This window comes from Mustela nigripes, chromosome 13 (genome assembly GCF_022355385.1).
Source record: "Mustela nigripes isolate SB6536 chromosome 13, MUSNIG.SB6536, whole genome shotgun sequence".
Classification (NCBI taxonomy): domain Eukaryota; kingdom Metazoa; phylum Chordata; class Mammalia; order Carnivora; family Mustelidae; genus Mustela; species Mustela nigripes.
Genome location: NC_081569.1, coordinates 44,430,198 through 44,441,973, shown reverse-complemented (window position 1 = coordinate 44,441,973; position 11,776 = coordinate 44,430,198). Strand labels below are relative to the sequence as shown.

Here is an 11,776-nt window from a genome sequence, read left to right as displayed (position 1 = left end):
TTGGAGAGAAGTGGCCAGCAGTGTCAGGCACAGCCAACAGTTCTGATCAGTTGGAGGGGACAGAGTCTGGAAGGTCTGACAGTGTTTGTGAACTGGGACGCCTGGATCACAGACCACAGGGTTTTGAGACTAAGCTGGGGAGAAGATGGAGATGGAGCCAGGCAGGGTATTGCTATGAGACAGGCAGGTTTGTGATGGGAAGAGAAGTGAGAAGGAAGGACCTGTGAGAGAACCCAGGAGATTTAGGGAAACCAGGAGACAGAGCCAAGGGAGGATCCAGACCCAACCAGTGCAGTTACCAGGGCACCAGGGATCAGTGGAGATCCAGCCTTGAGCCCTTCCTCAAGGAGAGACCTGGCCTGGAGTAGTTATTAGTAAGATCTCCTGGGGAACCAAAACGGCCCACGGGCTTCAAGGAATGAAACCAGCAGAGACACAAAGGGCTACCAGGCCTAGCATGGCATACAGGCTAAGAAGGGAGGGGCAATGCCTAAGTGGGAGTAGGAAGCCCTAAGATAATCCTGTCCCCCCACAGGAAGCCCCAAGATGGCCCTTGCCTGTGAAGAGGCTGAGCTTGCCCCCAACAAAACCACAGCTTTCTAAGAAGCAGGCTGCTGTGCTAAGGGCTGTCCTGAAAGGCCAGAGCATCTTCTTCACTGGGAGTGCAGGTAGTGGGGGGAGAGGGGGCAGCATCAGGGGTTGGGGGGAACGGTGATGGGGTAGGATAGAGGAGCAGGAGACCCTGACTTTACCCTCTCTCCAGGGACAGGGAAGTCTTATCTGCTGAAGCGTATCCTGGGCTCACTGCCTCCCACAGGTACTGTGGCTACGGCCAGCACTGGGGCGGCAGCCTGCCACATCGGGGGTACCACGCTCCATGCCTTTGCAGGTAAGTGGGAACCTCTGGGGCTTCAGCAGGAAGCCAGCCAGTCCTGTGAGATAGGAGAGGGGGCTCTGGGCTGAGACATGGCTAGGGTCTCAGGCTGCATGGAATCACTCACAGGCATCGGCTCAGGCCAGGCTCCCCTAGCCCAGTGTGTGGCCCTGGCCCAGCGGCCAGCTGTGCGGCAAGGCTGGCTGAACTGCCAGCGGCTAGTCATCGATGAGATCTCCATGGTGGAGGCTGACCTGTTTGACAAGCTGGAAGCAGTGGCCAGGTCAGTATGTGCAGCAAGGGCTGGGTTTTGGTGGTTTTCCATCTGGAACCTGGCCACCTCAGCTTCTAAAGTCCCCCATGCTCCTATGCAGAGCTGTCCGGCAACAGGACAAGCCTTTTGGAGGGATCCAGCTCATCATCTGTGGGGACTTCCTACAGCTGCCACCTGTAACCAAGGGATCCCAGCCCCCGAAGTTCTGCTTTCAGGTATCACTCACCCTCCGGCCCTGGCCCCCGACAGGTGCCTGCTCTTCTCCCTGAAACCCCTACCCTACCCCCACCAGGCCAAGAGCTGGAGAAGGTGTGTCCCAGTGACTCTGGAGCTGACCGAAGTGTGGAGGCAGGCAGACCAGAACTTCATCTCTCTGCTGCAAGCTGTCAGGCTGGGAAGGTGCGCCCTGGTGAACAGAGAAGGGGGAAAAGTGCTTCATGGTCCCATAGAAGGTGGTCACTCTCTGAGCATTGGGACTCTGTCTCCTCCAAGGTTGGGTCCCCATCACCCAGCACATGCCCTGGTGCAGAGTAGGTGTCAGGAAAATATGGGCACATGGGTACACAAGAAGAAATCAGAGATGTTAATACTCCTACTTCACAGATGCAGAAATGGGGCGTTCAAAGAGGTGAAGTGACTTGCCCCAAATTCCAGCCAGTAAGTGACTGGGCTGGGATTTGAACCTGGCCTGACTCTAAAACCCAAGTTCCTTCCACTCTTAGAGGCTACAGCATCATTTGGTGAGGGAGAGAGTTTTCAGGCACCATCCCACCCCAACTAGGACAAAAGGTTGAAATGCTGTGACTATTCTAATGTGCAAGCAGGCAAGAGGCCAGGAAGGCCAAAGACATGGGCCAGAGTTGGGCCTTGAAAACCAGATTGTGACAGGAGGTGGTGGTAGTGAGGGGCTTTCTATGCTTAGGGGCCCTGTCACAGATATATGAGTCAGGTAGGAAGGCACACAGCACACACCAGCATATGCGGGGAACAAGAGGAAGATTGAGTGGCAAAGCAGAGAGAGATGTAGGTCTTAAGTTTTCCCCCCACTCTCAAATGATTTGCTGTCACACCCAGTCTTCTCCAGTGGACGAAGGCTTGAGATAGAAACACAGGCTAAGGGCACCTGGCTGGCTCAGTCGGAGGAGCAAGAGGGTCTTGATCTTAGGATTGGGAGTTTGAGCCCCACATTGGGCATAGAAATTATTTAAATAAATAAATATCATTGAACATTATATCAGAAACTAACGATGTGCTATACATTGGCTAATTGAATTTAAATAAAAACAAACAAACTTAAAAAAGAAAAGAAACACGGGCGAAATTTTTGCTCCCAAGGCAGCAAGCAAGCAAGGCTAGAAGACTGTAGCCTGGAGGCCAGTCTGATGATAGGCTACCAGTATGACAGGATATCAACCTCAGTGCCTTATCGAGGTCCTCTGAACCTCTGGTCTGTGCTCACTCATCATATCCAACTTCCTCAGGAGCACTGGGGTGGGAGGGTGGCTAGCTCCTACCTGGGGACATTCACAGGGAAGGGTGCCTCCTTCTGTGGGAGCAGGGGAATGATCTGTGAATGATCATTCCCCATGTTGGAGCTCCGAGTGGGGAAAGGCAAGTTAGCCAGCCTGGGGGCCAATACATTCTGCCTTGGTGCCCCTTTCTAATCCCCAAGTCTGACCCATGCCCTACGGCTTGGGCCATTATCAGCCAGGTGCCCCACCTTCCCTGGTGTTCAGGTGGGCTCTGCCCTGACAGCCTAGCCCCTACAGGTGCTCAGACGAAGTGACCCGCCAGCTCCAGGCCACAGCCTCCCACAAGGTGGGGCGAGATGGGATTGTGGCCACAAGGCTCTGCACTCACCAGGATGACGTGGCCCTCACCAATGAGAGGCGACTACAGGAACTACCAGGTGAGCAGGGAACCAGGGCTGGTCAAAACCAGCTGGGAAGGGCCATCAGGCTGGTGTGGGTCTCCACCCCCACCTAACAGCCTGGGCCCTTGGGGCCATTTGGCTATTTAGACCCCCAACCTCTCTGGCCATAAAGACTCTTGTATTTGGGATGCCTGGGTGGCTCAGTTGGTTCAACGACTGCCTTCAGCTCAGGTCATGATCCTGGAGTCCCGGGATCGAGTCCCGCATCGGGATCAGAGCTCCATGGGGAGTCTGCTTCTCCCTCTGACCTTCTCCTCACTCATGCTCTCTCTCACTGTCTCTCTCTCAAATAAATAAATAAAATCTTTAAAAAAAAAAAACACAAACCTTATATTTGCAGATGTAACTGTGACTTTGAGAGGCATGACCTTGAATAGGTCAAGGTCACTGAGCCAGTAAATGCTGGAAGTAAGATTTGAACCCAGGCGCCTGATTCCAAAGCCCCAGCTGTCTCCACTACCTCCTTCTATACCCTGGTCTAACATGTGGTTTTGGAAACTGAACCACAAGTCAATGACTTGTAATCTGTTTGCCTAACTCTTTTTTCCTAGGTGAGATGCACACCTTTAAGGCCATGGACAGCGACCCTGAGCAAGCTCGAACCCTGGATGCCCAGTGTCCTGTTAGCCAGATTCTTCAACTAAAGCTGGGTGCCCAGGTGAATGGGAAGCAGAGCCAAGACCTGGGGGCTCTGGGCTTCCCCGGTGCTTGCCCCTCAGCCCAGGCAGCTCCATAGTCAGAGGGCCCAGCTGTGACCCCAGTGAACTCCCTCCCTCCTGTTCCCACCCACTTTCCTGTCTTCAGCTTCCCACTGCTTCTTCTTGCTAGGCCTGGGGCACCAGCAACAGTGCTTTGGACAAGCCCCTTTCCCTTGCTAAAGCTCAGTTTCTGTGAGAGGGCCCTGCTTCTTCCTGTGATGTTGGGGTGGGCCAAATGGGAGACTTTCCTTAGGTTCTGAAGGGCACTTAAGTGTTGGAAGAGGGGTACAGGACTGGGGCTATCCCTCACAGTTTTTGTCCATGCACATTCCCTATAATAGAAACAATCATTTTTCAGAGCCCTGTGATGCCCGTTACCTTACCGCTCCTTACTCTCTCCTGAGGCAAACAGCAAACGTCATTCCCCTTTGACACCAGGGGCAACTGAGACTGGAGAAAATAAAGCCGCTTGCCACAGGGGTCACAGTCAGGCAGTGACGGAGTTAAGGATTAGGACTTTGTACCTCTCCAGGTGTTCCCCTAGCTTCTTGGAACTGTCCTAGCGACTGCTGAAGCTGAGGCCAGGTGGGGCCATGGCTGCTCTCTGTGACTCAAGTTTGCTTTCTCTTGCAGGTGATGTTGGTAAAGAACTTAGCAGTGTCCCGGGGCCTGGTGAATGGCGCCCGGGGCGTGGTCATTGGGTTTGAGACTGAGGGGAGAGGTAAGCAATGGGCCTACTGTGTGAGTTTGCAGCCCTGGGGTATGTGTGAGGAGAAGGCTAGGTTGGAGGGGTAAAGCCTGCTCCTCACCTCTGAGCCCTGAAGCAGGGCCAAAAAAAGGTGGGACTTCTCCACGCTTCCCTCAGGGCTGCCCCAGGTGCGGTTCCTGTGTGGAGTCACTGAGGTCATCCGTGCTGACCGCTGGACGGTGCAGGCCACAGGGGGCCAGCTCCTCAGCCGGCAGCAGCTGCCCCTCCAGCTGGCCTGGGCAATATCCATCCACAAGAGCCAGGTGAGCAGCCAGTGTGGGGGATGGAGAGGGGCAGGGCAGATGGGGGACAGGATAGGCCTGGGGCATGTTGAAGGAGGTTCTTAAAGGCTTTATGGAGGTTGAGCTTGCCCTGGATGGAAAGTTTCAGACCAGTGGTAGAATGAGCCTTTCTTTTGCACATTTCCTGTCCTCCTTCCTCTACCTTTCCCAGATACACACTGTACCCTCTGTCATCTCCTTTCCTGCCATTGACTGAGCCACTACCAGATGTTAAATTTAATCCTGACAACTGTATGAGGTGTAGATGTGATAATCGGTCCCATTTTACAGAAGGGAAAACCAAAGCTCAGAGTGGTTAAGTAAGTTGTCCAAGGTCACACAGAGAGGAAGATACAGAGTCAAGATTCATTTCCTTGCCTGTCTGATCCAGGCCTGAGCGCTTTCCTTTCACCCCCATCCCTCTACTCTAATCCTCAATCTGTGTTTCCTGGACCTGCTCCTACTCAGACACACAGTTTCTATCAATCTGTCTCTCTGCCTTGAGACTCTCCAGACTGACTGAAGAGGTCCAGGGGCAGTCTCTGGGCCAGCGCAGGTGGGGTCAGGTTCTTGTGCACAAGGGATTTCAGGCTAAGCTGGTGCTCACTCTGTCCCTCCGTTCCCCCAGGGCATGTCCCTGGACTGCGTGGAGATCTCTTTGGGCCGTGTGTTTGCCAGTGGCCAGGCCTACGTAGCCCTTTCCCGGGCCCGCAGCCTGCAGGGCCTGCGTGTGCTGGACTTTGATCCCATGGTGGTTCGTTGTGATCCCCGTGTGCTGAGCTTCTATGCCGCCCTGCGGAGGAGCAGGGGCCTCAGCCTGGTAAGAGGGAGTCCCCTGTTGGTGGGTCATATGGCATGGGAAGCCAGGAGCTAGGACAGAGGGAAGGCCAAGGGGCCATGGGGTCGGGATGGCAGAGCCTTCTCCAGCTCTGTTGGGAGCAGGGGCAAGAGGAAGGAGATGCTGGCCACTGGGCTGTGGCCCTGGGGAACAGCATGAGTCCATAACTGGGTTTCTCTGTCTCTGATCCAGAAGTCTCCAAATGATGATGAGGCAGCCTCAGACCAAGAGAATGAGGACCCAAACCTTTGAGCCTCAAAGAGAAGACAAATGGTGGTCTCCCCTTCTACCTCCTTCCTAGTGGGCCAGGGCTCCTGGAAATAACTGGGGGAGGATAGCCAGTGTCTCTTTCTGCCTTCTGCAGGGCTCTCAGTCTCCTGGCAGGGCACAAGGGAGAGCACTTTCCACCCATTTGCCAGCTGTGCCTCAGTTTCTCTCCTTGTCCTGGGTGAGCTACTTCCAGGAATAGGAGAAACCCTTTTCAGGCCAGTTGGGAATGGGCCTATGGTAGTACCTGGTGTTCTAGAACAAAGCTGTCTGTGAGGGCTGGCCCAGGGCCACGCGGTTGTGAATGGTGCTTTCTTGGAGCTGCAGAGGGGAGAGGCAGTGAAGACAGGTACTCCAGGAGCAGGAATAGGCTATAGGAGCCCTGGACTGGGAGACTCTGGGCAAATACAGGCCCCAAACAGAGAAGGGAACTGGGGTTAGTTTCATAGGTAGGCCCAGGCTACACAGGCCAGGACAAACCCCTTCCTGAGCCTAACCTGAGAACACTCAATGCAAACCATGTGCCTGTATCTTAAGCTCCTTTTTTGGAGAAGAAATAGTATTTAGGGGTATTGAGATGGATGTTCTCAGATTACATTTATTTAGGCCAAATAAACTTGTGAGTTGTATAAGGACTATGAGTTGAGTCATCTGCTCTCTTTAAGAAGGCATCCCTGCCTGGGAGACGAGCTACACCTGTAGCCAGGGCCCTCTCCCCATGGGTGCACACAAGGTGTTTGCTACATCATGACACCCTTATGTGAGTTTTTGTTAGGATCACTGGTTATTTGGAAAGCTGAGTTACCCGAGATTGGTGACTCACAATGAAATGACAAGGTGAATCACTGTTGCCCAGGGTTCAGACAAGGACACAGAAGAGAATTCACACGGCAGGATATGGGCCTTCCGTCTCCTCTCTGGTTGCATAGTCATGGGGGTTTCCCATTCTTCCCATCCACTCTCCAGAGGAAGGCTGGAGAGAAGTTAGCAGGTGAACAAGTTGGAGAAAGGCATTTAGGAAAAGGGAACTGTACGGTACAGAGGCACAGAGGTGTGAAAGATGGAGCTTAACGTTCTGCTTTATTAGACTCGAAAGCAAGACAAAATGGCAGTTGGGTGAGTCCGGCATATTCCTAAGGGTGCTCAACATGGGGAGGGGTGGATAGAACCCCTCTGGGGAGAAAGAGGGTCTCTTGGAGTCCCACTTCCAGCTAAGCACCACTTGTATCCTGGGCCTGAGAGCTCTGCCCTCAGGCCAGGCGTGACCTGCCTTGGATGGTAATCAGCAACTTACAGTTCTATCTCCTAGAATGAGCCAAAGCCCTTGGGATGGAGAGACCTGGCTTAGATGTCTGAGTTCCCCCATGGCACTCCACACCATGACTCCAGAAAGGAAATACTTCACAAAATGTTTGATAGGGGCGCCTGGGTGGCTCAGTGGGTAAAGCCTTCAGCTCAGGTCACGATCCAAAGGTCCTGGGATCAAGCCCCGAGTCGGGCTCTCTGCTCGGCTGGCGGGGAGCCTGCTTCCCCCACCCTCTGTCTGCCTCTGCCTACTTGGGATCTCTTTCTCGCTTTATAAATAAATAAAATCTTTAAAAAAAAAAAAGTGTGATAAATGAAAGAATGAGCCCCCTAAGAGGCAGGGATGTTTACTCTGATCTTGCAGAGGAGGGAGCTGAGCCAGGCAGTGGCAGAGCTGGAACTCAAACCCACCCCCCTCCCCCTCTCCTCCACCCTTCCTGGAGCCCTGCAGAGGAAGTAAAATGTGGGGCCGAGATGGCAGACCAATGGAGTGTCCACCAGCACCCCCCCCCTCAGGAGGGATGCCCAGGAAGGGTTAGCTACGCATGATTCATCCTGGCATATTTTGCCTACCGCCACAGGGCCAATGGTCATCCTCAGAGGCCCTGGATCCCAGAGTACTAAGCCCTCCTGCTCCCCTATCACCACACACTGAAGACCACTAGGTGGCGCTAAGTGGTCAGTCCCTTCCCAGAGACCTTGCCGGTCCTTTGTCTCCTCGCGGTCCCTGGGCGGGGCTCGCGGGTTCCTCAGGAGCTGGGTTGCCCAGCAATTGTAGGGAAGAGAGATCCCTCTGTTGAGAAGTTTGCACCAAGTAGGTGTGGAGGACCTCATGTTTGTGTTCATGAGCCCTCTGGTTCGTTTTTCATAATAACTCTGAGAAGACAGTGGGACATTATCCCCACCTCATCGGAGAGAGAACGAATTTCATGAAATGTTAGATGGCTGGGCGAAGCCACCCTACAAGCTGGGTCTGGAACCCAAGTCCCAGCTACAGGGAGGGTCCTGGGGTTTTTGCGAAGTCAGCAGAGGGCCATGAGGCTCCAAGTGGCACTGCCACTTCCCATGCGACCTTGAACAAGCTGCTGAAATCCTCAGCCCTAGTCTCATCATCAGCAAAGTGGGTCTAAGAGCGACCAACAGAGTTAGGACAAGTACAGAGCTGGGATGGAGGCAGGCATGGGTGACCCCTCTTGATTACCTCTGTTGTGTCTACACTGCACTTACTCCAAGCCGCCACCCTGCACCGACCCCCCACCCCCACTTCTCCCCCTGCTTCTAGAGTAGCCCTGAGGATAACAGAAATAACAGGATCCAGAGTAAATGAAAAGTTCTCTTTCAGTCTTCCCTCCTGGAGGACCCAGACTGTGCCCACCCACCACAAGGAAGGGGAGAATGAAGGGCCCCTCAACAAACATGAGGTTCCAGCCCTAGTGAGTACATTTGTCAGAATCAGTTCTCTTCCTTCCTCTGTCCCTCCTCTTCTTCTTTTTTAAAGTAGGCTCCATGTCCAACATGAGGCTTAAAATTCACAACCCTGAGATCAAGAGTCCCATGCTTTACCAACTGAGCCAGCCAGGCACCCTCTCCGTTCCTCCTCTTAACAGAGCTTTGACGACCCTTTGAGTGGGATCTTCAGACTGAGATTCCCAAGGAGGAGACAGGCTCACAGAAAACTGGCAGCTCACAGGGTCTCCACTGTAAATGGCAGAGCTAGGATGGGCATAAGGCCTCACCCTGGTATTCAAAGGCTTCGGAAAAAGAGCAAGCATGGGTGCTTTCAGCCCCTAGCTTTGTCCACACACTCAAGACCCCATTTCTTTTTTTCCTCCCCCATCCCCCGCCCATTTTTTTTTAAGAGAGAAAGAACACAAACGGGGAGCAGGAGGCAGAGGGAGAAGCACACTCCCCACTGAACGAGGATCCCAGAACCCTGGGACCATGACCTGAGCTGAAGGCAACTGAGCTACACAGGCACCCCTTCTTTAAGATTCTGAGAGCATCTCCTGCTGAGACAGAAACAGCTGGGAGGGGTCAAGATGGGAGGGGAAGGGCTTGGACGGAGACCCTAAATGGGGAAGTGAACTCAGGGGCCCAGACAAGCCCCACAGGGAGGGGACTGACTGCTACCCCACCTCCCACTCCTCAGACTCTCACTCCCTTGACTCCAGCTCCTTCCTTGCCAGGAATGGCCCTTCATTTCCTCTCCTGCTGGTATTGGGTTTAGTAAGCAGAGCCCCAGCTCACCTGCAAGGTGCGGAGTGAGGAAGGCGTCCAGTTACATCCTGGTGCTGGGAGGACAGGCAGGGGCAACCTGGAGGCAGGAGCCTAAGGTCTGGGAACTGATGGTGGGACCAAGTGTTGAGGGGGAGGCCCGACACCCCTGTGGGTGCCCCCCCATCCCTGCCATAGGGGCCCTATCTTTTGGACTCCATGCCTCCCTGAACTCCTCCCACCTACTGGAGGCGGTTATGGAAAGACATCTGGTAGCTAGTGCGCCTCAGTTCCCTGAGCTGGGTCTCAGTTTCCTTATCCTCGGAATGGGGGTAGGTTGGGAATAAGCGCCGCTGACCCATTCCCTGCAGCCTGGGATTGTGCTCCATAAACTTGAAGGGCTCTGCACACCCCTTTCCTTTTTTTCTCTCCACCCAGGGTGGCCTCCTCCCCCCGCCCCTCACCCTGGGCCCTGGCACCGCACTCCATGCCTATTTAAGGCAAATCTCCTGATCTCCTTTTAAATAACATTCGCTTCTTGTTGTGGAGAAGACAAGCAAGGCCTGAGTTTAGGGAAAGGGGAGGGGAGCCCCAGACAGCCCATCAGAGAGTGGGGGGAAGGGGATCTGGGGATGAAGCAGGTTTGGGAAGGTCCTTGCCCCACCCCCCACTCCCAGCCTCCCATTTGGTCCCCTTACTGAACAGGCCTTTGATTGGCTCAAACCCCTTTAGACGAGCTGGGGCACCCCCAGAATGCTTCATGCAGCCCCTTACAGGCAGCGGGGGTGGGGAGATGAGGAATAACAACAGTCCCAGGGCCTGGGATGGGTGTATGGTTGGGAGAAGGAGGAGCACAATCGGGGTGACCAGGAAGGGGAGTGGGAGGCTCTGGGGTAGGATCAACATCTGATCTCCACAGCCTGCCCACTCTGAAGGATGAAACATAAACATTTTTTGGTTCTAGAATCTGAAGCTCAGATAGTCCAAGAGACCTTCCTGGAGCCGCACAGCTGATGAGTAGAAGGGTCTGAAATACAAGCCTGGCCTGGCTCAAATTTAATGCTTTCTTCCTCTTCATGCAGGTGTCCTTGTGCTGGGGCTGTATGTGACACCTGACAGTGACTCTTATTAGGAACAGGGCCTCATTGAAAGACCCCCTGCACACACCCTCCCTCTGCTTGCACATGTCCCAGGGGGTAGGACCTGATTCCTTCCTTTCTGCCTGCTTCTTCTTTCCTCCAGGCCCACCAGACCCCTCTCCCCTTCTCCTGCTTGACTTGGTTCAAACACTGAGAAAATTGTAGGTAGAAGGTAGCATGTCCCACACCCCTCCAGAGGAGGCAGACCTCTGTAAGACCCCTGCAGGGCCCTTCCTACAGATCTTAAGGGGAAGATCTGAGGCTGCCCTCTCCAGCTTCCTTCTCTCCCCTTTTCTTAGTCTTTCCGCCAGGTAGCCATCTCCCCAGCCTCCCAGCTCAAGCAGGGCTAATTTCCTTGCGGTCTTCATGTGACTGAGTTGCCCTCTTCAGGGTTCAAAAGGAGAGGGTCAGGGATCCTTTACAGATCATGTTGCCTTCTTAGGACCAAACACTCACTCCTTAGGCATGTGAGCTCCAGCAGAACCAGCCCCAACCCGTGTCAGTGTCAGGCTGGACTGGGGGCTGGGGCGCCAGAACAAGAAGCCCTAGCCTTTCTCTGGATACTTAGAGCAGAAAGGGGTCTTAGTAGTCAGTGGGTCTGATGGCCTCCATTCACAGATGAGCTAACTGTGACCCAGGCAATGAGAGGGGAGGCTCTGGGTTTCCACAGTGAGACAGAAGCTGAGTTGGATCATACTGGGATCCCTGATTACCCCAGGTAAGGACCTGCCTCCATCTGCAGTTCCCACCTTCCGGGGGTGGGGGGGCGGGGGTAGAACTGCGGGGTCCTAGAGAGCCAGCTGGCAGGATGCTTGCTGAGACAATGGCTGGGGCTGTGAGCTCCTGCCCACACCCCATTCCTTCCCCCCAGGGTGGTGTGTTTGACAGGGGATTACCTTTGACCCTCAGAGACATCCTTATTGCCAACTCCAAAAAGACTCTTAGCTGGGCCTCACAGCAGGCTTTCAGCTGGAGGGTTTAGATCCTGGTCTTCTGATGACTGACCAAGTAGATTCTCAGAAAACTTCCCAAAGACCCAGGAAGCAGTGGCTGGCAGGAAATATGTTATTAGGAGACATCTAAGGGAAGAGAAGTCAGAAACTAGATGCTTGGAGACTTCGCATTCTGGGGTATAAACACTCTCAACCACTTACTAATTATAGGGCCTTGGGGGGATTATCTAATGTCTCTGAGCCTCGGCTTCC

At 54.0% G+C, this 11,776-nt stretch overlaps 1 protein-coding gene across 1 annotated transcript in view; it reads left to right on the top strand.

Moving 5' to 3' along the window:
- The window catches only part of PIF1 (PIF1 5'-to-3' DNA helicase), a 71,946-nt gene extending 64,445 nt beyond the window's left edge, over nucleotides 1-7,501 (top strand). The window contains exons 4-14 of the mRNA XM_059372253.1: nucleotides 536-668; nucleotides 764-889; nucleotides 1,004-1,157; nucleotides 1,249-1,363; nucleotides 1,441-1,547; nucleotides 2,918-3,057; nucleotides 3,633-3,739; nucleotides 4,413-4,500; nucleotides 4,645-4,790; nucleotides 5,437-5,628; nucleotides 5,839-7,501. Coding sequence (XP_059228236.1) covers nucleotides 536-668; nucleotides 764-889; nucleotides 1,004-1,157; nucleotides 1,249-1,363; nucleotides 1,441-1,547; nucleotides 2,918-3,057; nucleotides 3,633-3,739; nucleotides 4,413-4,500; nucleotides 4,645-4,790; nucleotides 5,437-5,628; nucleotides 5,839-5,898 — 1,368 coding nt within the window. The 3' untranslated portion in view covers nucleotides 5,899-7,501. The remainder of the gene's footprint in view (nucleotides 1-535; nucleotides 669-763; nucleotides 890-1,003; nucleotides 1,158-1,248; nucleotides 1,364-1,440; nucleotides 1,548-2,917; nucleotides 3,058-3,632; nucleotides 3,740-4,412; nucleotides 4,501-4,644; nucleotides 4,791-5,436; nucleotides 5,629-5,838) is intronic.
- The last annotated feature ends 4,275 nt before the right edge of the window (nucleotides 7,502-11,776 follow it).